Consider the following 27339-nt stretch of genomic DNA (forward strand, 5'->3'; position numbering starts at 1 on the left):
TCTAACACATGTATTTTCTCCCCAAGGCACGTCACAGCCTTCTTGCACTTAGGAACACTAAATAGCACTCCAGCACTACACGTTGGGGACATTTTATTTATTTATTTATTTATTTATTTATTTGCCCTCAGCCTGTTTGCTTCATTTTTTTTTTAAACATGTTTACTCTTCTTTTTTTTTTTTTTTTAAATTCATTTTATTTTTGGCTGTGTTGGGTCTTCGTTGCTGTGCGTGGGCTTTCTCTAGTAGCAGCGAGCGGGGGCTACTCTTCGTTGCGGTGCGCGGGCTTCTCATTGCGGTGGCTTCTCTTGTTGCGGAGCACGGGCTCTAGGCACGCGGGCTTCAGTAGTATGGCACGCGGGCTCAGTAGTTGTGGCCCAAGGGCTCTAGAGCGCAGGCTCAGTAGTTGTGGCACACTGGCTTAGTTGCTCTGCGGCATGTGGGATCTTCCCGGACCAGGGGTCGAACCTGTGTCCCCTGCATTGGCAGGCAGATTCTTAACCACTGCGCCACCAGGGAAGTCTTCATCAGGGACATTTTAAACAGAGAAAAAACGTGGCACCAGACAGACTATGAAAACGATACTTGGTTATAGTCTGAGAGCTGAAACTAAAAGGCAGAGGGTCACGTTGTCTGACTTCAGCTGGGAACGTGCATGGAGGGAGACTCAAATTTTTCACTGACCTACACATGTCAGCAAATGACCGAAAAGGCACCATGGATATTGATTTCGGGGTTACAAATAAATTTCAGGGAGTAGGTGAATTCACAAATACAGAATCCACAAGTCCTGAGGATCGACTGTATGTGGATCATAGCACTGACAACTCCAGGCTTGGAAAAATCACACCTATGGGGTAGAGTTGAGAAGTTTTATGACTATTTGATCTGAAGCAACTAAAGGAAGGATGGCATTATTCACGAATAAGGAGAATTACTATATAGAGGAAATCAGCTGACTCAATTTCACTGTCTGCTGGATCAGGGCCGGATATAATGTGCTAAAATTGTGGCCGGAAGAGTTCTGGCTAGAAATAAGGGTGAACTTTCAGACTGAGAAAGGTACTAACTATAGGTTAATAAAGGAGATGGGGGCATCGTTTTCCCTTCAAAACCTTAACATCAGGAAAGAAGTCCATCTACCTGGAGTGGCAAAAAGTAGTAGTTCCCAAACATTTTTCAAGCCTATGATACAAGGAGTTTTTTTATAGCAGCTTTGATACTGCTTTATAATATATACTATCTATTCCTGGTGCTCTTGTGGGGTATAATACACTCCTAAAAGTTCTGATGGTGATTATTTAAACCTGAAGTTTGGATGAAAATGGTAAAGCAAGTGTCAGCTTCTCTTAAGCAGCATGCTTCCCAGGTGTTAGCTGAGGGCTCATGGTTCCTTGGAGATCCTGAATCCCCACATCATAGCTTCTGAGAGGTCAGACCCTCCTCCCACCCACCACAGTTCAGCGGGTTCCGGGCAGCTTGCTTCTTTATGCTTCTCTCTTTCCCCACTCCTGTGCTTTCCACATTCTGACTTCCCGGTGTGCTGGCCCAGTTCGGTCTGTGTAAATCAAGACACTAACTTCCGCCCTTTACTGAGAAAAGTTACATACTTGCCTCCGGTGTTTCACAAGTTCATTGGTAAAGAGGTCTTTGAGGGTCAGGTCAAGGGGAGGGATGACCCTCACCTGTGTGGCCTCCTGCCCTGTTGCTTCCCCCACCCACCTTTGGTTTCTGTTCTAGCTCTTCTTCCTCTTGTAAGTAAATCAGCATTTTTTTTTTCTTTTTTTCCCCTAGAAAACAACCATGTCCAGCCCCCTTCCTATAACTACAAGAATCTTCCTACTTTTTCCTTATGTGTTTTCCTCTTGAAGAGAAAAGCTGACGATTCAGCCACGCTAAGGATTCACATATAAACACATCTGGATAAATATGTATAAAATATCAAAGATAATTTTGTAGTGGTAACAAGACCTAACCTGAAGAATGTAGTGATTTATTTTATTTTTAAATTTTTGTCTGGTGTAACAGTTTGGGACAAGGGAGAAGTTAGCTCTGCCTGGATGGTGGGGACTTGGGAAGGGGCAGGAGACCAGGTCAGACAGAGAGCAGCAAAGCCCAGCTGGTGGGGTTGGATTCAGGCTGCTAGGCAGCAGAGGAGAAAGAAATGGTTTGGGAAGAGGAGTAGGAAGGGGATGGCAGGACTGTGAGTTAAGGGGGAAAAAGGGGTCTTATTTGTCTATTCTCAAGGTACTTTTCCCCCCTCATATTTTAACATCCCTGAAATTGTGATGCATCTTACATTAGAAAGCCTCCTCCAATTGCATTCAGCTGGGTGGTGGTCGTGACCTTCCGTGGATACCCTCTGATAAGATCTTAGTACCAGCATCAAAATCTTCTAGACTTGTTGAAAGATGGTTCATGATAAATTACAACTTGGGAAACTTACCTAAACTCTAGCCTTAAAAAGAGTGTAATTCAAGAGATTTCCAGGTATGGAAACTATAGGAAATAAAGTCTCTTGTTCAGAATATAAAGGGGCTGCTGTCTGTCTGGGAAAGAGGTTTCCTCAGGTCTAGGTGTTGGCAGAGGGAGCTAGCTGACCCAAGGAGTGCAGGAGAGCAGGGCTGAGAGCCAGGTTAGACCAACGGGGCAAAGCACAGCTGGATATGGGGTTGTAATAGTAATAACAGGTAAGAGGGAAGGCATACACCAGAGAAATGTGGGTGAAGTTGGGACCCAGCTCCGAACTGGCAAAGGGTCGGGCTCTGAAAAGATGGAACGATGGGGACAGGACCTGAGGGGAAGAGGCAGTTAGGCAGCCTATGGCTGGAGGCCCAGCCACTGCCAGCAAATTATAAAGCACTGGATCTGGAGAAAAAGGAAAGATGGTAAATTCCCCCAACCCCCAAGAACCAGTGGAAACAAAGCTGAGCAGAAAGTGGCTCAGGGAAAATGCAGAATCCCAGCTATCAGCCCCAGGAACTTAGAGGGCAGAGGAGGAACGGAGAACAGATTTCCTAGGGAAAGAGCTGATGGGATAAACTGGGGATGGCTGTCCATCAGTGATGCAGTTTTGAGCTCAACTCAGCTGTGAATGGGAGGCCCAAATAGGTTATAACCTCTCCTGGCAGAGCCAAGAGACACTGAGGCTGTATCCGTCAAGTGCAGTTTAACCTGAAGTCCGACTTAACCTGGTTCCCAAATAGGTGGACTCCTGCTTCTCTGGGGTCCAGGTTAGAGTGGGGCTGGAATGAGATGGAATTTCCTGAAAGGTGACTCTGCCTAGAGCCAGAGACAGGGGAGGCTCAGGAACACGTTGCCAGTCTCTGTTGTTGGCGGCCTTAGTGAGCTGAGCTGACTCAGAGGGTTAGCACCGCACAGAATCTTCTATGCAGAATCCTTGCACAGAATCCCTGTGCCCTGCACCACAAGAGGATGTGAGTCAACTTGTCTATGGAGGGGCCCTCGCCTGGAAGGGCAGAGGCACCAAGAAGGGAGATGCTGCCTCCCGAGGGAGAATTCCCTCGTGGGCTTCTGGGTCTCCATGGAGCGATCTGGGGGGTCCTGCATTCCCAAGGGAAGGAGGGTACCAGATGCACAAGGCCTTGCAGCTGGCCCCTTGTGTCCCATCCCTCCAAAAGCAAAAGGGATCTAGGTTGCCCCTGATTTTAAGAGTGATTGCAGGAGAGTATGGAGAAATAACCTGGAATGCACAAGGCAAAGGCAGATGGGGAAAATGGGGGCATTTGCTTACCACCTTATTCCAGAGGTTGTCATAGCCGATAACTGAGTGAGCAGCCAAGTTCCCCGACCCAGTGTGATTCCCCCTTTATGTGGTCACCTTCACACTCGAATGATGCACTCACATTTCACAATCAAACACACATTTTGTATTTGATGGGGATGACTGGAATCGCCCAAAAGGACAGGCAGTTTCCTGCCCACGAGGGGATGGTTCATATGCATATCCTCATGTTCGGTTGGACCGATTCATTTAGATCAGGCACGAAATACTCAGACACATTGCTTTGAGTAGTATCTTGACTGGTCTAAAGGCTGTGTATGAGAAGGCTTAGAACAACAGAGCAGCTGAATGTGTAGGGGTCCAGGGGAGAGGGTGACGGAGAGATGGATAGGGAGGCCGGGGCTGGCTGGAGAAGGGCCTATAGCCCAGGTAAGGAGTTTGGACTTATCTGAAAACATGGGGGGAGGGGAGAACAGTATCATTGAAGATATTTCATCAGGGATGCGACGTGTCCCAGTTCCCTCGCAGTAGGGCAGTGACTGGGTTGGAGAATGAAGTTCTTTCCAGTCCTCTCTTCCAAACTGAGGGCCCTCAGGACAGGCATGGGCCTGAGCATAGAGCCGGCAGGCAAGGAAAGGGGCCCTTGTGGAACACACAGGGTGAGGACAGGGTTGTTGGATATTTAACCCGGATATTTCATCTCAGGTTAGAAGGAAACACATGGCTTGGGACTTCCCTGGCGGTCCAGTGGTTAGGACTCCGCGCTTTCACTGCCGAGGGGCCGGGTCCAATCCCTGGTCAGGGAACTAAGATCCCACAAGCCGCAGTGTGGCCAAAACAAAACAAAAGAAACACATGGCTCATGAATAGCACTGGGCCTCAGTTTAACCTGATGTAGCTCATGAATAGCACTGGGGCTCAGATGAAATGGTTTCCTCAGGAGGGTTTCTCTCCCTGGCCTGGGTTAGCTCTCCTTGCCTTCTGAAGCACCCTGAACATTGTCTCCTGAAACTCATCACTCTTGTTCAAAGCCTGTCTTGCCTTCAGGACTCTAGGCTTCAGACTTCAGGCTCCAGGAGAGCAGGAATTTTTGTTTTTCTTATTTACGCTGTCTCCTCAGTTGCTTGCCTGGTTTCTGGCTCTAGAAGATGTTCAATAAAGATTTCTTGAATTAAGGACAAGAGTCATGCCGGAGGTGTGATCAGAGAAGGGAGCCGGGGGAATGTGACTTTCCTCCTGGTAGACCACTGTCAATGGAAGCCAAAGGCTGGAAGAGTCACTAAAAGAAACAGGGTTTTAATCCAGGCTGTCATGTGTGACCTGGATGTACTTCACTCTGGTGTGCCTTTATTTCCTCACTTGTGAGGTGAGGTAGATGGACTCAAATGATTCCTAGGGATTCTCCTTCTAATCCTAACATTTTGTGCATGAAAAAGTAGTCTTTGCTGCCACTCTCCTCTTTCCAGGGCTCTTTCCATTTCAGAAAGACATGGCTACTGGCAAACTTAAAAGAACATCATTTTAGCCCTTCAGTGAGAAAGTGAAGGAATCTTATAAAGATGCAAGATACTTAAACAGGAGGGTAGATCTGGACTACTCTCCAGGTCGGAATTTTGGAATTTGTTTGGAAATTCCAGTTGGGAATTTGTTCTGGGAAAGGAATATTTACTTTTATAGGGTGAATTAAACTGACTTCCAGTGGCTTTCATAAAAAGCAAGATTTTTTTCAGAGAGAGAGAGAGAGCAGAGAGTGAGAATCAGCCCTGCCTCACCTGAGGACAGAGCCCTGCAGGGCTACTGCCAGGACCCTTCGCCCAGTGCCTCGCGCACCACAGAGCTGTGCTGTGGGGAGGTGCGGAGTGGGAGGACTTCTCTGAGGGAAAAAAACCCAAGCTGCAACCACTCGGCTACTCACCGGAGGTCTCTTCCAGATGAACTGGATGGGAAACTTCTGGCTGTAAAAGAGAGAGGTCTCATCCGGTGGGAACTCAGGATCCACATAAAGAACCTTCTTTTCTAGACATTTCTTGTGAAGCTGCTCAAATGTCTTCTCTTTCACCCCAATAATGGGAAAATTGCGGCTGATGATGGCTGAGTAGATGCCACTCGGGTTTCCGCCGCCGGCCTCGGTGCCCTGGCCCTGGGCTGCCTGGGGGATTGGCCCCGGAGACCTGGGCTCAGCCCCTGTCCGTGGGGCCACAGACGCGCTAATGACGGTCAGCATGACAGGCAACTTTGGAAGGAACAGGTTTTTAAAGACAACAAGATTCAGCTACCTTTAAGGAAAGGAAGCAACTGCAGAGAGGAAGTTGTAGTGATTCTGTCATCGGAGAGAAAAATGTCCACATCCACTTCAAAGTTTAAAGCCCATCAGAAGGTCGTCCAGCTTGTGTTCACGTTAAAAACTGAGCTGTGATTCAGAAGCCATCCAGTTTTCCTGAGGAAGGAGTAAGGATTTCTGTAGCAGTTTTTGCTTAGGGGGCTCCTACCAGCAGCATACATGCCAGAGGGAGAGAAAGAAAGTGAGGGTTGTGTTTCAGTGGCCCGAAGAAGCCTGAGCCAGGAAAACCAAAAATAGACATGAAGAAAGATCATGAGTATGAGAGCAAGAGAGAGGCTAGCAGTGCAGCTAGACTGCATGCTCGAGAGAGAAGGACCTGGCCAGGGATGTTTCTGTGTTGCCATTAAGTTCTGGTGTTGTCAGGAAATGAAAGGGGAATATCTGAGTAAGTTGAACACTGAAACTTAGCAAAGAATGGCAGATACATTATTGAATTGGCAGTTATCCAGACTATCAAACTATTAGCCACCAAATTAATGGAGAACAATATTGAAAAAAGCTTGCAGGGGTGAATGTGAGATACTGAATTCTAGGAGAATGTTCTTGGCATTTTTGAGAACATGATTTTTACTTTTTAAAATTCTAGGATATCAGAATATTATTCAACTGGATTTGGCATCTCTTCTAGAATGTTCTGATGTCAGCGTTCAGTGAAACTGTCTGGGTAGAAAATGCCACTCAGCAGAGTCCTTAGTTGAGAAAATCCCTGTCTCTTCTTGCCCACTTGACCTAGCTATCCCTTGGAAATTTCTTCCACGTCGTATTGCTTTGCCAATGCAATCAAAGTATCTTGGCTGATCTGCCCCCGGGGGAGGAGCTGTCTCTGGCCCCCACACAGCTGAGCTTCTTTTCCTCAGCTGTCTAAGCTAGCTCCGTCCTTGGTAATGAAGATGGGTGTGTGATGGAGATCAGCCTCTTGTCATAGCACAATGGGAATACTGTATCAAACACACAGAGTGCAAGGTGCTATTCATTTTGCTCTACCAATTGTTGTGAATAAAACCCCCTCTCAGATTAGCAGGTCCAAACTCAAGGTTTATTCAGCTGCACAGCTGTAGAAACTCATGCTATCAGCGAGAAATCCAATCTGAGCCCACAAACAAAGGCAGATGATGAGCATGCAAACAGCTGCACGTTTTCAATTCCCAGAGCCTCTTCAAGGATAAAGAACTCGTTTTTATAACATATTTCAGCCAAGGTCATGCAATATCTGCGGCTGGAATGGCTTCTGTTGCACCAACAAGGCAGTTAATGATTGCGTATCACTGTCTTCCACCAACATTTCTTTGATTCAACACTGTTGGAATTAATGCATTCGCTTATAATTAGAACACCTACCATTCATTAAGTGCCTACTGTGAGCTAGCCACTTCACATAGTTGTAAAAACTTTCTTTTTTTTTTGGCCACACTGCGCGGCATGTGGGATCTTAGTTTCCCAACCAGGGATCAAACCCGTGCCCCCTGCATTGAAAGTGCGGAGTTTTAACCACTGGACCACCAGGCAAGTCCCCTAAAAACTTTTAAAGTAATTTTAAACATACAAAAGCATTGCAAAGATAGCACAGATTTCCCGAATACCCTTCAACAGCCTCCCTTAATGTTCACACCTTACATAACCATGGTACAATGATCAAAAGTCAGAAATGAATGTTGGTAAGATACCACTAACTGAACTACAAGACATATTTTGATTTCTTCAGTGTTTCCGCTAGTGCTTTTTTCCTCCTTCTGTTACAGAATTTGATCTGCACTGCATTTAATTGTCATATCTCTTTAGTGTCCTCCAATCTCTGACAGTTCCACAGTCTTCGTCTCTCTTGAACTTGGCACTTTTGAAGAGTACTTGTCAGATATGTTGTAGAATGTCCCTAACTTGAGTTTGTCTGATGTTTTTCACATGATTAGACTGAGATTATGGTTTGGGGGACGAATATCACAGAGGTTATGCACCCTTCTCATCAAATCAGATCTGGGGGTACATGACATTGATGTATTTTATTACTGGTGATATCAACCTTGAGTACTGGGCTAAGGTGGCGTCTACCAGGTTTCTCCAACGTAAAGTTACTATTTTTTTCCTTTCCATAGACATGGAATACTTTTAATCTGTACACAACCCTGCAGGTTTGATTAATCCCATTTTATAGCTGAGAAAACTGGAGATATCTGCTCTATTTTTACAGTTAAGTCATGGGAAACTCACAGAATTTTAGAGATTATCTCTTCTCTTGAACAAAAGAGGAAACCAAAGCCTAGAGAGATTAAATGACATGGTCAAGGTCATTCTGCCAGTTCACTACAGAACCAAACTAGACCCCAGGTCTCCTGATATCCAGTGAAGGAATAAATGCATGACTAAGACTCCAGTAATGTGCATTAGGCATAAGATCTCTGGATCCTTGCATATAAATAGTCAGGGCTTCCCTTCCCCTAGCTCTGATGGGAGTGGAATCTAACACCATCAGCCGTGCTGAAAACAACAGTCAAGAAGCAGCTGTCTGATTCTGGCTGGCCTTGCTGTGGCACTGCAGTCTTTAGCTGGTCATAAGACAGGCAGATCTGATATCAGATGCCAATGTCTCCTTTATTTCTGCTAGAATGTGAGTTGTATGGCCCCCATTGTCTGCGGTTAATATGGTAATCTGTTTCCAGTGGAGTTGCTGATGGCTTTCTATCCCCTGGACTGAGAAGTTATTTTAGTCTAGAGTGCCACTCCCCCCCCCACCCCCCGGAATTATGCTGGGCATTCAGAGGGTTTGGTAGATGGAAATCTTAAAAGCAGAGTGGAATGCTTGATACTGTCATAGGAGTTCCATTACTAAGAAGGCTTTTAGGTAAGATGGTCAATTATGAGCTAAAACCCATTAAACTCCAAATATTTATGTGTTTTGACTGTGTTTCTGCTGCCTATCACTATGATACACTGATACTGAAAAGGATGTGAAAAAGTGAAGGAATTCTGCACGCAGACCAAACTCCAGAACTGCGGTCTTCCCTACGGCTACAACAATCTGATAGGCCGGTATTAGTTAACCAGGATGTAAGGCTCAGCACAACTTTAAGGCGAACTCACGGTGACGAGCTGTGCTTTCCACTCTAGGGAGCCTTTAGGAGAATGGCCCAATCTGGGACTGGCCCTGGTCATGTTGATGTGTGGGACCAGGACCCTAGAATTCACTTAGTTCTGAAAGTGAGTTGTACCCCAGAACATAAATAGTCCTATAGGTACATTTAAATGAAAACAGCTGGGACTTCCCTGGTGGTCCAGTGGCTAAGAGTCCGCGCTCCCAATGCAGGGGACCCGGGTTCGATCCCTGGTTAGGGAACTAGATCCCGCATGCTGCAACTAAGACCCGGCGCAGCCAAGTAAATAAATAAATATTAAAAAAAAAAAAGAAAGAAAGAAACTAGGCCTCTAGGGCAGGGAATGTCTTGGTACCTGTTCAAACTGGAACCTACATCCTGGGATCACTTCTGTCAGGAACTGACCACCCCAGGTCCACCATAGCCAGGATCCACAGGATGATTTAGACCTGGGAAAAGAAGGAAGGTGACAAAACTGGCCTTCCAAATGCATGAAGGACTTTCCCTGACCACTATACAGGGCATCTGCCCTAAATAAATGCCTGCCATAAACATGTATTCCATTCTATTTCTTAGTGTGAATACCCTCCTGAAAGCTCCATGGTCAGCTCCTGCAGTCAGACAGGACCTCTGTGGGGAAGCACATATAGAAGCACATACAGCGCTGCCATAGTGTGGGTGGTGTGAGGTCAGGGGCTGCTGGCCTAGTGCTCCGAGGGTGGTATTTGTGTTCCCTGAAGTAGGGGGCTTGGCTTGGCCTGGCATTTCTCTGGTGAAGAACAGCTGATCTGATGACTCTGAAGAGGTCTGCTGCATCAGAAATAAAGGTGTTTTCTTGTACTGGAGTTCATTCTTTTTATTTTTATTAGAAAAAATTTTAATTGAAGTATAGTTGATTTACAATGTTGTGTTAGTTTCAGGTGTACAGCAAAGTGATTCAGATATACATATACTTTTCCAGATTCTTTCCCATTATAGGTTTTTACAAGATATTCAATATAGTTCCCTGTGCTATACAGCAGGCGCTTGTTGTTTATCTATTTTATATATAGTAATGTATATCTGTTAATCCCAGACTCCTAATTTACCTCTCCCCCACTTTCCCCTTTGGTAACCATAAGTTTGTTTTCCATGTCTGTAAGTCTGTTTCTGTTTTGTAAATAAATTCATTTGTATCATTTTTTTTTAGATTCCACATATAAGTGATGTCATATGATATTTGTCTTTCTCGGTATGACTTCACTTAGTAAGATAATCTCTAGGTCCATCCATTTGCTGCAAGTGGCATTATTTCATTCTTTTAAAAATTCATTTATTTATTTATTTATTTATTTTTAAATATTTATTTTGGCTGTGCTGGGTCTTACTTGCGGCATGCAGGATCTTTGTTACAGCATGTGCACTCTTTAGTTGCAGCATGAATGTGGGATCTAGTTCACCGACCAGGGATTGAACCCAGGCCCCCTGCATTGGGAGCATGGAGTCTTACCCACTGGAGCACCAGGGAAGTCCCATTATTTCATTCTTTTTATGGCTGAGTAATATTCCATTGTATGTATATACCACATCTTTTACCCATTCATCTGTTGATTGACACTTAGGTTACTCCATGTCTTGGCTATTGTGAATAGTGCTGCTATGAACATAGGGGTGCATGTATCTTTTTGAATTACAGTCTTCTCCAGATATATGCCCAGGAGTGGGATTGCAAGATCATATGGTAATTCCATTTTTAGTTTTTTTAAGAAACCTCCATACTGTTCTCCATAGTGGCTTGGAGTTCATTCTTAACTCCGTTTGTTTCATCCTATTTTACATGCTACAGCTTATAAGCCTTTACAACAATAGAAACCAAACTTTTTTTTTTTTTATATTTATGGCTGTGTTGGGTCTTCGTTTCTGTGCGAGGGCTTTCTCTAGTTGCGGCAAGTGGGGGCCACTCTTCATCGCGGTGCGCGGACCTCTCACTATCGCGGCCTCTCTTGTTGCGGAGCACAGGCTCCAGACGCGCAAGCTCAGCAATTGTGGCTCACGGGCCTAGTCGCTCCGCGGCATGTGGGATCTTCCCAGACCAGGGCTCAAACCCGTGTCCCCTGCATTGGCAGGCAGATTCTCAACCACTGCGCCACTAGGGAAGCCCCGAAACCAAACATTTTAAAGCTATTAGATACTAGGAAGATATGGCCCAGCATCTTTGTTTTTAAAACTTTTTGCTTTGAAATAGTTTAAAACTTAACAGGAAAGTTGAAAATATAGTGTAAGGAATTCTTGTATACCCTTCATGCAGATTCTTCAGTTATAACATTTTAATACATTTTGCCAATTTTCTCTGTCTCTGTCTCTTTTTCTCATACATACATAAATTATTTTCTGAGCCATTTGAGAGTAAGTAAGAGCTATGCTACTTTAATACTTCCGTATGTATTTCCTAAAAATAAGGAAATTCTTCTATGTAATCATGGTACAATTCTCAAAATTAGGAAAATTACCATGTAATCAAAAGATCCTATTCAAGTTTTGCCAACTGTCCCAGTAATGTCCCTTATAGTTCCAGGATGGAACCCAGGATCATACATTTGTTATCATATCTCTTTAGTCCCCCTTTAATCTGGAACAGTTCCTCAGACCTGTTTTTCATGGCCTTCACATTTTGAGCAGTATAGGATGTGCCTCAATTCTGGTTTTTAAAAAAAAAAATAATAATAATTAATTAATTTATTTATTTGGCTGCGCCAAGTCTTAGTTGCGGCACGCGGGATCTTCGTTGCTGCGTGCGGGATCTTCGTTGCGGCGTGTGAACTCTTAGTTGCAGCATGTGAACTCTTAGTTGCAGCATGTGGGATCTAGTTCCCCGAGCAGGGATTGAACCCAGGCCCCCTGCATTGGGAGCGCGGAGTCTCAGCCACTGGACCATCAGGGAAGTCCCCAGCTTTGGTCTGTTTATTATAAACTTACATAAATGAAATCACTCAGTAAACATTTTATCAAAAACATACTTCTATGTTGATATATATAGATTGTTATTTTAATGGCTGCATAATATTCTACTGTATGAAAGGGCTATATTTATATTTAAAGGACATTTAGTTTATTTCTAGTTTTCCACAGTATAAACCACATTACAATTAGTAGCTCTGAGCAATTTATCTGATTTATTTGAAGTGGAATTTCTGGGTTAAAATATGCAAATTTAAAATTTTGATGCTATTGCCAGATTGCCATCCAGAAAGATTATACTTAGCATAATTCCACCAATGATGCACGAAAATGGCTATTCCCCACACCAACATTAGCACTGGACATTTTCATTTTAATCTTGGCCAATCATGGACGCCCCCATTTCTCTGAATATTAATAACGCTGAGCATATTTCATGCTTATTTTGCCTGTTTCAATTTCTTTTATGAATTACCTTTGCCCGTATTTCTTTTGAGCAGTTTCTAATGTTTAAACTGATTTGTCAACTCATTCCTTGGCATTTAAGTCTTAAAGGAAAGACACATTATATATTCATTTTAGAGCTTTGTTTGAATCTTTGTTAAAATGATTCTAAGTTCTTACATAAAATCCAGTTTCCTGAGAAAACATATCGAGAATTAGCCACAACAAGGTAACTCAACACTGTAGGCCAACTCGGCCCCGCTTAGCTCTCTGGTCCTGAGCTTCAGATATAGGAGGTGGGTAAAGTGTGAGAAGCAATAAGAGCAGAGAACATTTAAGAACACCCAGGATGTATTTCTCTCCATTCAATGTATCTAGTTAAACCTTTCAGGATAGTCCTGGGTCAAGACAGAGCAGTTCCTCACTAACCTACTCTAAAGTTCTTATTTCATTCCTTCCTCCAAAAATATCTTAAATGGATGAATAGACACGTAATAAATGTTGAACTGAAGATAGGTCTTAATTATTCAGCCTTAAGTGCTATTAAAAACCATCATTTATATTAGGTAAGAGCATTCAGTTTTCAGTTTAAGTCTTACTGTAGCTTGGCAAGGGAAACTTGAAGCTGGGAAATAGGACTTCAGCTAATGCAGGCTTCTTCCTTTCTCCTTAATTGCAAAACTTACAGAAATAGGAGCAAAGAATCTGTATATGTCTATGTGCGCTTATATATGGTGCAAAGCTCAAATCTCAACCGATACAATCAAATGTGTCCACGAGGAAATGTGTAATGTTTACTATATCTGGAGGGAAGAGTCCTAGGTCAGAAAAGTAAATCAGAAACAAATACATTCAATTCTCAATTTTAAATCAATCAAATCCATCAGTCAACCAATTACAGCCAACCATTACTAAAAGCCAAGTATAATCGTGCTCTGGCAGATATAAGACAAATATAACATGATCTTGAAGAACATACAATCTAGTAGGGGAACAAGACAGACAAACCTGAAACACTGAGGCACCATCCCTGAGAATGCTAAGCAGAATGCATATTATAAGTGGGGCAGCATTTCAGAGAAGGGCAAAATCACTGCTCATAGTAAAGGGGAGTTGAGGGTGTTAGGGTAGTTAGAAAGGCTCTGTGGGGAAGTGGGATTTGAGTTGGGCCTGGATGGATGGTAGGATTTGCATAGGTGGAGGGCAGACCGTGGATATTGGGACCCAGGAACAGAGGCATAGAGGTGGCAGTTGGCAAGCTGCCGAGTGGAAGAAGCCTGATAAACAAATGTGCATGTTGAGCTGTGCTGAGGACATGTGACTGCCCCAGCAGATGCTGCGGCCGCAGGGTGTCCCTGGGGAGCATCCTGGGGAACTGGCATGGTGTAGTGTTCTAGCCCACGCCACGCTGTACTAGAGTCTGAGGCAAAAGTAAAATGCAGTACTATCGATCCTGTCCTTATTTAAAATTTTGATATTTTGTTCATCATGGATTTCTTTTTTTGCTGTTAATTTTGATTTTTAAAAATATTGCATTAAAATATTATTTATTTTGATTACTGTGATTTGGGGAACCCCCTTAAATTTTGTACCCCAGGCAAGTGCCTTACTTGCCTCAACCTCATCCCGGCCCTGTGTTCTATTTCTGAAGTTTGAGGGCGGGGACATGGGTAATTATTTTATTATTTTTAATTATAGCTTACTCATATTACAAATAAGCTTTGGTTAGTGGACAGTATTTAATAAAAAAATTAATATAAAGAAATTATTAGAATTTTAAGGAGATTAATTTGGAACTTTGGAGCCCAAAAAACATGACAGAGAAAAGAGCCCTTTGTGTTCCTGAGTCAGTCTCTAGGGTAGAGTAACTCCTTGTTGCTGCAGTGAATACACTGCAAGCAGAAAAGGTTGTCTTGTCCAGGTCTAAGTGGGTAAAAGATAACTGGGGTTGGGGGGCACCAGAAGCTGCTGTCCACTTGGAGATAGATAGGCCTTGAGCAGCTCAGCTGCTGGAGCCTGAGTGGCTCTGCCACATGGACTGAGACAAACTTCCACAAGGTGGGTGGGCTTGGCCCACTTCTCACATAAAACAAACCCATCCAGCTGTGCTCAAAGAGAAGCTGCCCACTGGGCCAGAGTGCATACCACAGGTCATGGCCCAAGGAGCAATGCGAGATCTGTGAACGCTATAAATGTCTCTGGGCCACTTGCATGCAGGAGAAGAGGGGGGGTGTGACACAAAGAGTATTATTAGCACATCTAAAAATGTAACATCTGAAAAATCTGAAAGCTATTGTTCATTAGTAAACTGGTGACTTAAGAAAGATGACTTTGAGCCAGAGAAGTCAATAGCGTGCAGCACAAATCGCAAAAAAAAGGCCCCTGGAAAGGCAGAAAGGTGCAGCTGTTCCCAGCACTTGTCACCAGGTGCACTGCTCTGTCACTGGATTTGGACCTTCCAGTCAGCACCAATGTTCAGTGAGAACTTCTCCAGGTTCAGGGTGGATGTTTTGGCACAATATGTAAAAGCCACAGGCTGAGCTTTACCATCTAGATATCAAAATTGTAAAAAGGAAAGTTTGATGAACATCTAGGAGAGAAATTTTGAATTTAAAATGTTTCTGACTCTGTTATAAAACCTTATGCCCCATATAGGAGAATCCAAATTAATAGCACTTGTACCCATGGACTTCCATGAAATTTTAAAACATGAAACACCCCACTGTTCTGAGTGCAAGACTGATTGAAAACAAACTAAGGAACAAAGTGATTTGTCCAACAAATTCAGTAGGTAAAAAAGGATATATCCTATCCCATGTCCTTTAAGACATGTCCATAAACTCCATGAGCAGGATTCCCCAAGATTTCAGATATCTACAGTTTAAAAAAATATTCAGAGAAGCTACAATACTCTTTCAAGTCCCAAATAATTTCCTTTAGGAAAATATTAACTGCTTACAATGAGCAGAAAGACCAGTTGATGAAGAGAAGCAGGATGGCCTCATGCCCTCTAGATACTAGTATATTTGACTCCTGCCAGAAAGAGCAGAGTCCACTTGGCTAAGCACATTATGTCAGTTTTAGACTAATCATCTCTTCACTGCAGATACTTCTATGTTTACAAAAACAAATGGCCTGTTTCCTCACCAGGTGAGTGGCTGGTCACAGAAGATGGCTGCTTCTTGAGGCCTAGGACCAAGATCTGCTCCACCACACACTTGCTGGGATAATGACCCCTCTTGTCAGCACAACTGGAATAGATACAGCAAATGGCATTAGGAGAAGGAGAGGAATAGGGGTTTGGACTGGTTACCAGGTCACCAACCCGAGCCTTGTGAGTTCCCCTCCCATCTTTCTCTGTGGAGGCATGAAACATATAGTGGTCACATTTACTAGGATGAAGAGATGGAAAAAGATGACCCTATGTGCCGAGGACAAGCTAACCAGTAGTCTCCCTCTAACAAGCCATTTGGAGAGACATCATTTAAGGATACTGAAGTCCCAAATGTGACTTGGATGCTGCAATCGAATTGTAAGAAATCAGATACTTAATGAATGGTTGAAGAGATGAATAAATGGGATTAATGGGAATTTATACTGAATTCTTTTTTATTTTTCAGAGAGGGAAGGAAAGGAAGACAGAGACAATAAGGAAGGGATGTTCATGAAGTGGTTGAAAAATACTCCTGGGGGGCTCCAGACCAAGATAGCAACATAAGAGGCTCCTGAATTTCCCTCCTCCTACAGATGCACTGAATATAAGGCTACACATGGAACAATTCCCTTTGAGAGAAATCCGGAAACTAGCTGAGTGACTCCTATATATTGGGTGACTGAGAAAATACCCACATCAAAACAAGTAGGAGGGACTTTCCTGGTGGTCCAGTGGGGGACTTTAACGCCTCACTTACCCAATGGACAGACCATCCAGATGGAAAATTAATAAGGAAACCCAAGCTTTAAATGACACAATAGACCAGATAGATTTAATTGATATTTATAGGACATTCCATCCAAAAACAGATTACACTTTCTTCTCAAGTGCACACGGAACATCCTCCAGGATAGTCACATCTTGGGTCACAAATCAAGCAGTGGTAAAATTAAGAAAATTGAAATCATATCAGGCATCTTTTCCAACCACAATGCTATGAGATTAGAAATTAATTACAGGGAAAAAATGTAAAAAACACAAACACATGGAGGCTAAACAATACATTACTAAATAACCAAGAGGTCACTGAAGAAATCAAGAGGAAATCAAAAAATACCTAGAGAGAGATTACAATGAAAACACGATGATCCAAAACCTATGGGATGCAGCAAAAGCAGTTCTAAGGGGGAAGTTTATAGCTATACAAGCCTACCTCGAAAAACAAGAAAAATCTCAAATAAACAATCTAACCTTACACCTACAGTAACTAGAGAAAGAAAAACAAACAAAACCCCCAAAGTTAGTCTAAGGAAAAAAATCATAAAGATCAGAGCAGAAATAAATGAAATAGAAACAAAGAAAACAATAGCAAAGATCAATAAAACTAAAAGCTGGTTCTTTGAGAAGATAAAGAAAATTGATAAACCTTTAGCCAGACTCATCAAGAAAAAGAGGGAGAGGACTCAAATGAATAAAATTAGAAATGAAAAAGGAGAAGTTACAACAGACACTGCAGAAATACAAAGCATCATAAAAGACTACTACAAGCAACTCTATGCCAATAAAATGGACAACCTGGAAGAAATGGACAAATTCTTAGAAAGGTATAACCTACCAAGACTGAACCAGGAAGAAACAGAAAATATGAACAGACCAATCACAAGTAATGAAATTGAAACTGTGATTAAAAATTTTCCAACAAACAGAAGTCCAGGACAGATGGCTTCACAGGTGAATTCTACCAAACATTTAGAGAAGAGCTAACACCCATCCTTCTCAAACTCTTCCAAAAAACTGCAGAGGAAGGAACACTCCCAAACTCATTCTATGAGGCCACCAGCACCCTCATACCAAAACCAGACAGAGATACTACAAAAAAAGAAAATTACAGACCAATATCACTGATGAACATAGATGCAAAAATCCTCAACAGGGCTTCCCTGGTGGCGCAGTGGTTGAGAGTCTGCCTGCCAGTGCAGGGGACGCGGGTTCGAGCCCTGGTCTGGGAAGATCCCACGTGCCGCGGAGCAACTGGGCCCGTGAGCCACAACTACTGAGCCTGCGCATCTGGAGCCTGTGCTCCGCAACAAGAGAGGCCGCGATAGTGAGAGGCCCGCGCACCGCGATGAAGAGTGGCCCCCACTCGCCGCAACTAGAGAAAGCCCTGACACAGAAACGAAGACCCAACACACCCAAAAATAAATAAATAAATAAATTGATTAAAAGCCACGCTCATAAAATCTTAAAAAAAAAAAAAAAAAAAAATCCTCAACAAAATACTAGCAAACAGAATCCAACAACACATTAAAAGGATCATACACCATGATCAGGTGGGATTTATCCCAGGGATGCAACCAATAGATGCAGAAAAAGCTTTTGACAAAATTCAACACCCATTTTTGATAAAAACTCTCCAGAAAGTGGGCATAGAGGGAACCTACTTCAACATAAGAAAGGCCATATATGAAAGAAAAAAAAAAAGTACGAAAGGCTGAGACACACTCTCCATATAACCCCCACCCCTGGCATAGTCCCACACAATTGGGAAGGAATCCCCAACTCCTGGCTTCTCCAGGAAGAGTGAAGGGTTTGGACCACACTTCTAGTGTCCCTCCTTTCAAGGCTCCCACCTGAGGAATGGCCCTCAAATCACCTAGCTCTGATAGCCAACAGGCTTAATCATAGCAAATAAAGAAGGAGTTGTTAATAGGCAGTGTGGCTACCCCTCCAGGGCTCAGGCAAAACCATCCATCTCACAGGTTCTCCCTGGAAGGGATTTGACTGCATACTTTCCCAGCTACTGCCTGAGTGTTCTAACCAGCCTGCATCTAGGTGCTGACTAAAATCTGCCCCTTTGGGACATGGATGGGTCTCAGCACATCCTCAACAACTGTGAGCCACTAAGAACAAAGATGGCAGCTTGGATAATCACAAAGGTCTGAGAAACAACAAGGAGCTCAGGCCCAGCTGATCGACGAGGTTCATCTCCTACATGAGACCAGTCTGTCAAGACTGGAAGAGGTGGCTGTCTTATCTAATGTGAGAAACCAACACAAAGAGTCAAGGAAAATGAAACAGGAGAATATGTTCCAAACAAAAGAACACGATTAATCTACAGAAACTGACCTCAGCAAAATGGAGATAAGTTATTTACCTGATAGACAGTTCAAACTAGTGGTCATAACGATGCTCACCAAGGTCAGAGAGCAATGCATGAACAAAATGAGAATTTCAACGAAGACAGAAAATATTAAAAAGTACCAAACAAAATATAGACCTGAAGAATACAAGACGTGAACTGAAAAATTCAATAAATACTGCATGGTGTCACTTATATATGGAATGTAAAAAAATTTTCAAAAAAGGAAAGTTGAACTCATAGAAAAAGAGAGTAGAATGGGGGTTGCTAGGGGCTGGGGGGTGGGGGAAGTAGAGAGAGGCTGGTAAAAGAGTACAAACTTTCAGCTATAAGATGAATAAGGTTTGAGAATCTAATGTATAACATGGTAAATATAGTTGATAATACTGTATTGCATAACTGAAATTTGCCAAGAGAGTAGAACTTAAGTGTTCTCATCAAAAGGGGAAAAAAAGGGTTAAACATGTGAGGTGATGGATGTGTTAATTAACTTGATGATGGGAATCCTTTCACAATGTGTACATATATCAAATCATCACATTGTATACTTTTTTTTTTTTTTTTTTTGGCTGTGTTGGGTCTTCGTTTCTGTGCAAGGGCTTTCTCTAGTTGGCGGCAAGCGGGGGCCACTCTTCATCACGGTGCGCAGGCCTCTCACTATCGCGGCCTCTCTTGTTGCAGAGCACAGGCTCCAGACGCGCAGGCTCAGTAGTTGTGGCTCACGGGCCTAGTTGCTCCGCGGCATGTGGGATCTTCCCAGACCAGGGCTCGAACCCGTGTCCCCTGCATTGGCAGGCAGATTCTCAACCACTGCGCCACCAGGGAAGCCCTGTATACTTTAAATATATTACAATTGTATTTTTATACTAGTATATTTTATTAAAATTTTATTTCTAAATTATACCTTAATGACCTAGAGATTATCATACTGAGTGCGGTCAGTCAGAGAAAGAGAAATATCGTATGATAGTCCTTATATGCAGAATCTAAAAAGAAATGATACAAATGAACTTATTTACAAAACAGAAAAAGACTCACAGACTTAGAGAATGAACTTACCTTTACCAGGGGGGAAGGGATAGTTAGGCAGTTTGAGATCGACAAGTACACACTGCCATATTTAAAACGGATAACCAACAAGGATATACTGTATAGCACAGGGAACTCTGCTCAATGTTATGTGGCAGCCTAGATGGGAGGGGAGTTTGGGGGAGAATGGATACATGTATATGTATGGCTGAGTTGCTTTGCTGTGCACCTGAAACTATCACAACATTGTTAATCGGCTATTCTCCAATATAAAATAAAAAGTTAAAAAAATTGGCACTCGGCGGCGACCACTGAGCAGGCCTTACTTTGCTGCCTCGCAACTCGCTCCGCTTCCTCTGCAGCCATGTCTGACAAACCCGATGTGGCTGAGATTGAGAAATTCGATAAGTCGAAACTGAAGAAAACAGAAACGAGAGAGAAAAATCCACTGCCTTCACAAGAAAGTCGCAGCGATTGAACAGGAGAAGCAAGCAGGCGAGTCGTAATGAGGCGTGCACCGCCAGTATGCACTGTACATTCCACGAGCATTGCCTTCTTATTTTACTTCTTTTAGCTGTTTAACCTTGTAAGATGCAAAGAGGTTGGATCAAGTTTAAATGACTGTGCTGCCCCTTTTCACATCAAAGAATGGAGAACTACTGACAACGAAGGCCGCGCCTGCCTCCCATCCGCCTGTCTGGCTGGCAGGGAAGGAAAAGAACTTGCATGTTGGTGAAAGAAGGAGGCTGGGTGGGACGACAGTGAAATCTAGAGTAAAGAGCAAGCTGGTCCAAGGTGTCCTGCGGGCTGTAAAATGCAGTTTAATCAGAGTGCCATTTTTTTTGTTGTTGTTCAAATGATTTTAATTATTGGAATGCACAATTTTTTTTAATATGCAAACAAAAAGTTTTAAAACCTGAAAAAAAAAAATTATACCTTAATGAATCTTGGGGGAGGGGGGAAGAAAAATACTCCACAAGTGGCCTTCATCATTAATTTCTTAAAATAGCAACTCTGCATTTGAGGATAGCAAAAGGATAGCATAATTTAAGAAAGCACACAGCTTTTTTAGCTGCCATTACCTGTTGATCAAAACACCTGAGGCGAATGAAAACTTCCTGTGCAAGAACTGCTTCTGGTAGAGGTATTGGAATGAATGACCATCATCGAGATATAATTCACCCACAGCAGAACCCTGGAGAGTGAATCACGGATAGAGAATGTGCTTATGTAATAGCTTTCTAGGAAAAGACTCTCGCCTCCCTAAAGGAAATAATAGATTTTAAAATCTATGAAAAATTATGTTGAACAACTGCTTAATATTCAAGCTGTACAAAGTAGTCATGCAATATATACACTTAATACATATTTGTGAAATAATATGAATAAACAAGTCACACAAGAGGAGGACAAAGAGTTAGGCCTTGTTGAAAGAGATTTAAACTATGAAGTATGGTCAGCGGCATAGGTGGCTTCCCCCAAAATACTATCCTAGAAGGTGACAACAGGTCAAGAAAAGTTCACAGAATGGAAATGAAATTAAAAGAAAAAATTGGTATACAATGGATGAGATCAGCTATCTTTAGAAGACCCTCCATTTAGAGAACGGTATCTAGCTCCTACTATCTTTTAGTAGGAGGACCACTTTTTTTTTAACTTTTAGGTTTTTTTAAACTTTGGGTTTATTTATTTATTTATTTATTTATTTATGGCTGTGTTGGGTCTTCGTTTCTTGTGCGAGGGCTTTCTCTAGTTGTGGCAAGTGGGGGCCACTCCTCATCGCAGTGCACGGGCCTCTCATTATCGCGGCCTCTCTTGTTGCGGAGCACAGGCTCCAGATGCGCAGGCTCAGTAATTGTGGCTCACAGGCCCAGTTGCCCCGTGGCATGTGGGATCCTCCCAGATCAGGGCTCGAACCCGCGTCCCCTGCACTGGCAGGCAGATTCTCAACCACTGCGCCACCAGGGAAGCCAGTAGGAGGACAACTTTTGCATGTCAGACAATGTCACAGCACTCCATATGGCAGTTCACTGTTATTGACAACGCTTCATGTGCTATGAACCTCGAGTTTCTTGTAATTATTCCATGGCCTCACATGGGCCTGAGGTCCATAGTTTGACCCAAGAAGACATGCTTAAATGAAACGGATTGAAAAGAAAGATGTAAGAAAAAGAAAGCTTAATTATTTTATAATATTTGCTTAAGAGTAAGGATTTGTGTTTGGCACTGTATTTTGGCAAATGGCTAGGAGAGGAATCTGTTATAGGCCTCATTTGGCTCAAAAGCTCTCCTCAAAAGGACAGACCAACTCTGGATCCTTCCAGGTTTTACCCAAGGAGATTATAGTTGTTTGAGCCATCTGATGAGCACAGAAGTCATTGCATGAGGCTGTGTCCCTGGAATGTTGCATAGACACAGGACCCTTTTACAGGAGACTGAGATTCAGGGCTAATCCACATGGCAGGCTGCCTATGGCTCAGTGAGCTTTCAGTCCAGTGGGAATCAATGCCAAGCTGCAGAGCACCAAGGGTCACGGTGCCCTAGAGGAAATTTCTATTATTTCTAGTTCTCAGAGTACCCTTAAGGATAATTCCAGGAAAGTCAGACAAGAAATGATTCAAAACTTTGATTTCTAGATAAACTTCAGAAGCACCTATCCCGTAGATGGGGTTCACCACTTTTACATAGTGTCACATACTCAAAGGCTACCACTGTAAAGAGATGGAGTAGTAATGAAAAAGATGTGTAAAAGTAACATTTTTCAAATACCTTAGTGCTTAGGGCCACCCAGAGCCCATATGGGGAATCAGTCATGCAGCCCGTGGATCTTCCTATAGTTGTCTTTATTGGTACCACACTTCCACCTCGTTGAAACACTGGTATCTATAACACAGCAACACTCTCAGAGAAGGAGGATTCATATAAGGCAATTTCAAAGTAGACTTTTAAAATATTTCATTGTACAAGACTCACATTCGTTACAAGTATAGACTCAAAGGCAAAATAAATTTGTGAACACAGAGATGGCAAATATGGGGGCCCTGGCATTAAAAGGAAAAGAGTTCAAACACTAAAAATGGTTCATTTTTAAATTATTAGGGAAACTTCTCACCCTTCACCAATTTATTATCTGTTCTGACTATCCTATAAGTAGCCTTTCCTGTTTTGTATTTTTAATTTTCCTGTCAATATAACAAACAAGTTTATTTCTAGGACCCTGCTAAAGAGAGAATTTGTCTGTCTGTCTGAGCAGGCCCAGATGTACATATGTATGTCTTTATAAAAGATGGTAGGGACTTCCCTGGTGGTCCAGTGGTTAAGAATCTGCCTTCCAATGCAGGGGACGCAGGTTTGATCCCTGGTCGGGGAACTAAGATCCCACATGCCACAGGGCAACTAAAGCCTGCAAGCCGCAACTACTGAGCCCATGCGCCACAACTAGAGAGAAGCCCACGCGCAGAAATGAAGAGCCCGCGCGCAGCAGCGACAGATCCCATGTGCTGCAACTAAGACCTGACTAAGCCGAAAAGAAAAAAAAAAAAAGATGGTAGTTTCTTGGTTTGGGAAAGATGACTGTTGTCCTTACTTCAGCCTATACCCTTCTTGCTCCTGCTTCCCTGATCACCAGGATGACTGACTCACTTCTGAGGGTAAAACTGTGAAACTTTTGTTATAGAAGCCACCAAGGGCACTTGAAGTGACTCTGACAACAGGGTTGTAGGCATGGCCCCTATCTATGGGTCTTCTGGAATGGCATTCCCAGCAGCGACAGCCCAGTAGGTTCCCTGCCTCCCAGTGCAGTCCTCTGTAAGGAAGCTCCCTGGATCACGTGAAGGCCTGTACTTTGCTCTGAGTAATGTACAAGCGGGGAAAAGAGCAAGAATAGAGTAGTCCCCCCTTCCCCACAGGGGATTCGTTCCAAGACCCCCAGTGGATGCCTGAAACCGAGGAGAGTACTGAACCCTATATAAAGGTATTTCCCCTACACTAATGGGCGGGTAGCACACACAGTGTGGATCTGCTGGACAGAGGGATGATTCATGTCCTGGGCAGGAGGGAGCAGGATGGCGCGAGATTTTGTCATGCTACTCAGGACAGCATGCAATTTAAAGCATATGAATTGTATATTTCTGGAATTTTCCATTTAATGTTTTTGGACCACAGTTAATATTTTTTCTTTTTTAAAAATTTTATTTATTTTTATTTATTTATTTTTGGCTGCACTGGGTTTTCGTTGCTGCACGCAGGTTTTCTCTAGTTGCGGTGCATGGGCTTCTCATTGAGGTGGCTTCTCTTGTTGTGGAGCACAGGATCTAGGCGTGCAGGCTCAGTAGTTGTGGCACACGGGCTTAGTTGCTCTGTGGCATGTGGGATCTTCCCGGACCAGGGATTGAACCCGTGGTCCCCTTCATTGGCAGATGGATTCTTAACCACTGCGCCACCAGGGAAGTTCCACAGTTAATATTTTTGGGCCATGGTTGACTGAAGGTAAATGAAACTGTGGAAAGTGAAACTGCAGATAAGGGGGACTGCTGTATACATGAAACTGGGAATCAGGGTGGAGTAGTTAAGATGTCCACCCTCTGCTTGACTTGAAGTCAGCAGCAAGAAGTAAAGCACATCTACCTCCCCACCCTCATCAGCCAATCTCTTCTTATTCTTTTTTTTTTCCTTCAAAGAATGAGGCAGTAAGTTAGTATGAATGGGCTCTGGAGTAGGTGTCCAGTTGACCCGGGGTCTTGTCTCAGTTCTGCCACAATTTAGCTGCAACCCTGGACAAGAAATTTAATTTCTCTGAACCTCACTTTCTTCACCTGTAAGCATGAGGGATTCAAGTAGATGAATGGTGAGGTCTCTTCTAGATCTGAAAGTTGGCATCTGAAATCATTTTCTGTATAATGGAGTTCATATTGCTGCTGAGAATTTTAAAAAATAACATCAATATCTCTTTATAAATCTTTACACTACTTAGGGCCTGTGGTAGTCATTGTGATTCAGCTGCAGGAGCAAAATTCCCTTCAGAAATGCAGCCTAGATGGGCCACTCTGAGTCTAAAATCATAACTCATAGCCTCCCCTTGGGCCTAGAGGTCCAACTAAAAACTCATGTTTTCTGACTTGGTGTTGTAGAAGAATATTCTGTATGGTGTATGTGGGGACCATCATGTATACTCTCTGTTGTCAGTGTTATTATTTTTCTTAGACATACAAATGTAAATCAGAGTATGTTTTTTATACTCTTTTTTCCTTCACATTTAACAGCCTTATTGATATAATTCATGTCATACAATTCACCCATTTATAGTGTACACTTAAATGGTTTTTAGTATATTCAGAGTCATGCAACCATTACCATAATCAATTTAAAATCACCCCAAAAAGAAACGCTATACCCATTAGTGGTCACTCCCCATTGCTCCCAAAACCCTCTCCCTGCCTTCAGCTCTAGGCAACCACTAATCTACATTCAGTCTTCATATGTATGTGTTATCATGCAGAACACTGATGTCCTTGGTTCTTTCTATGTAGGCACATGTTATGGACTAAATGTGTCCCCACAAAATTCACGTTGAAGCCCCAATCCCCAATGCGACTGTATTTGGAGACAGGGCCTTTACAGATGTAATTAAGACTAAATCAGGTCATAGGAGTGGGGCCCTGATCCAAATGATTAGTGTTATAAGAGACAAGAGAGCTCACTCTCTCCCTCTGCCATATGAGGACACAGCAAGGTGTCTGTCTACATGCCAGGAAGAGAGCCCTCACCAGGAACTGAATTGGTTGGAACCTTGATTTGGGACTTCCAGCCTCTAGAACTGTGAGAAAAGAAATTTCTGTTGTTGAAGCCACCCAGTCTATGGTATCCTGTCATGGCAGCCCGAGTACACTAATACAGCACAATAGGTAAAAATAACAGTCTGAAAATAACTTACCGTGTCCAAGGCTACTGGGATCTTTACAGTACATGCTCCTTCCCAATGAGCAAATGTCTTAGAGTCATACCAGACCTGAAAAGAAACAGACCCTAATGAAAAAGAGTGCATAAGCAACTCTGTTCACAATTTCATTATTTAGTAAAACATCCATTTATCTGGATTTCAAATAACCAGAAAGCTAAAATAAATACAATTAAAAAAAAAAAACACCTTGAGTAGAAGTTAGGAAGAACATATGCTTTTAAAAAGATTCCAAAGGAAAAACCTAGTACTGTGACGGATTAAGCTGACTAAAAGGCCATTCATTTTTCCATTCATCCATCCAAAAGTTATTTATAGATCAATCTCCCGTGTGCCCAGCATTGCTGGGTACACACGAGTGAACAGAAAGACATAGAACCTGCCCTCATGTATTTTATAGTCCAGTTGGCTTATAAAAACTTAATGATCGGGACCTCCGTGGTGGCGCAGTGGTTAAGAATCCGCCTGCCAATGCAGGGGACATGGGCTTGAGCCCTGGTCCAGGAAGATCCCACATGCTGCGGAGCAACTAAGCCCGTGTGCCACAACTACTGAGCCTGTGCTCTAGAGCCCGTGAGCCACAACTACTGAGCCCACGTGCCACAACTACTGAAGCCCGCACACCTAGAGCCTGTGCTCCACAAGAGAAGCCACCGCAATGAGAAGCCTGCGCACCACAACAAAGAGTAGCCCCCGCTCGCCACAACTAGAGAAAGCCTGCGTGCAGCAACAAAGACCCAATGCAGCCAAAAATAAATACATAATTTTTTTTAAAAAAACAAAAAAACTTAATGATCCAGTAGTGAAAAAGACACTGGAAGAGAGAAAACCACAACAAAGCAGAAAAGTACATTGCAAGCAAACAGATTACAAATGAGTCAGGAGAAAAAAAAGTGTCAGACAAGGAAACAGACCTTAGAGAAAAACAAATGGAAACTTGGATTACTACTATAGTGTCATTGTTTCTTAACAGAGTTCAATTCAGGGATGAGGTTCAAACTCTTACCTGAGAGGCCTGTCAAGGGGGTTTACTTGCTAAAGCACCAAAAAAGTCCTGCAAAGTAATTTGGTGGGATAAATCCTTAAGATACCATCAGAAGCAGCATGAAAACAAAACCTTTTTCTCTCTTCTAGTTCAATATAATTTCTGGCAGCCACAGAGTCTATTTCGCAAGTTCACCTCCTGGGATTACCAGAGCCTTTATAAAGCTGGGCTGTTGAATCTGTCATTGTCCTGCTGTGAATGTGAGAGGGCTGTGACCTGACAATTGCTAGCTACAGTGAACTCTTAATTCAACTGGATCAGCCCCACCTTGTCATGAAGTATTATCTTTGGCTGGATTCAATTTGCTAATGTTTTGTCAAGGATTTCTGCGTCTGTGTTTACAAGGGATATTGTCTTAGCTTTCTTTTCTCCTAATGTCTTTCTTTGGTGAATTCTACTAGCTTTAGATAAAAAGCTGGTGGGAGTGAAAGGTTAAAAAAAAAAAGGATTCAAACAATATTTG

The 27339-nt window shown here is 42.9% G+C and overlaps 1 protein-coding gene and 1 pseudogene across 6 annotated transcripts in view; one reads left to right on the top strand and one right to left on the bottom strand.

Moving 5' to 3' along the window:
- LOC133084193 (calpain-3) overlaps nt 1-27339 on the bottom strand; it is a 128670-nt gene that overhangs the window by 45563 nt on the left and 55768 nt on the right. For 4 of the 6 annotated variants that reach the window (XM_061180436.1, XM_061180435.1, XM_061180431.1 and 1 more), the window contains exon 1: nt 5661-5969. In XM_061180436.1, the coding sequence (XP_061036419.1) occupies nt 5661-5969 (309 nt within the window). Of the gene's footprint in view, nt 1-5660; nt 5970-9527; nt 9622-12309; nt 15104-15700; nt 15805-20957; nt 21071-22644; nt 22759-25807; nt 25883-27339 lie in introns of those variants that run through there. The other 2 variants (XM_061180430.1, XM_061180429.1) reach the window with 2 other exon arrangements.
- Nucleotides 20177-20746, top strand: LOC133084195 (thymosin beta-4-like; annotated as a pseudogene).

Source organism: Eubalaena glacialis, chromosome 2, assembly GCF_028564815.1.
Source record: "Eubalaena glacialis isolate mEubGla1 chromosome 2, mEubGla1.1.hap2.+ XY, whole genome shotgun sequence".
In the NCBI taxonomy this organism is placed as follows: Eukaryota; Metazoa; Chordata; class Mammalia; order Artiodactyla; family Balaenidae; genus Eubalaena; species Eubalaena glacialis.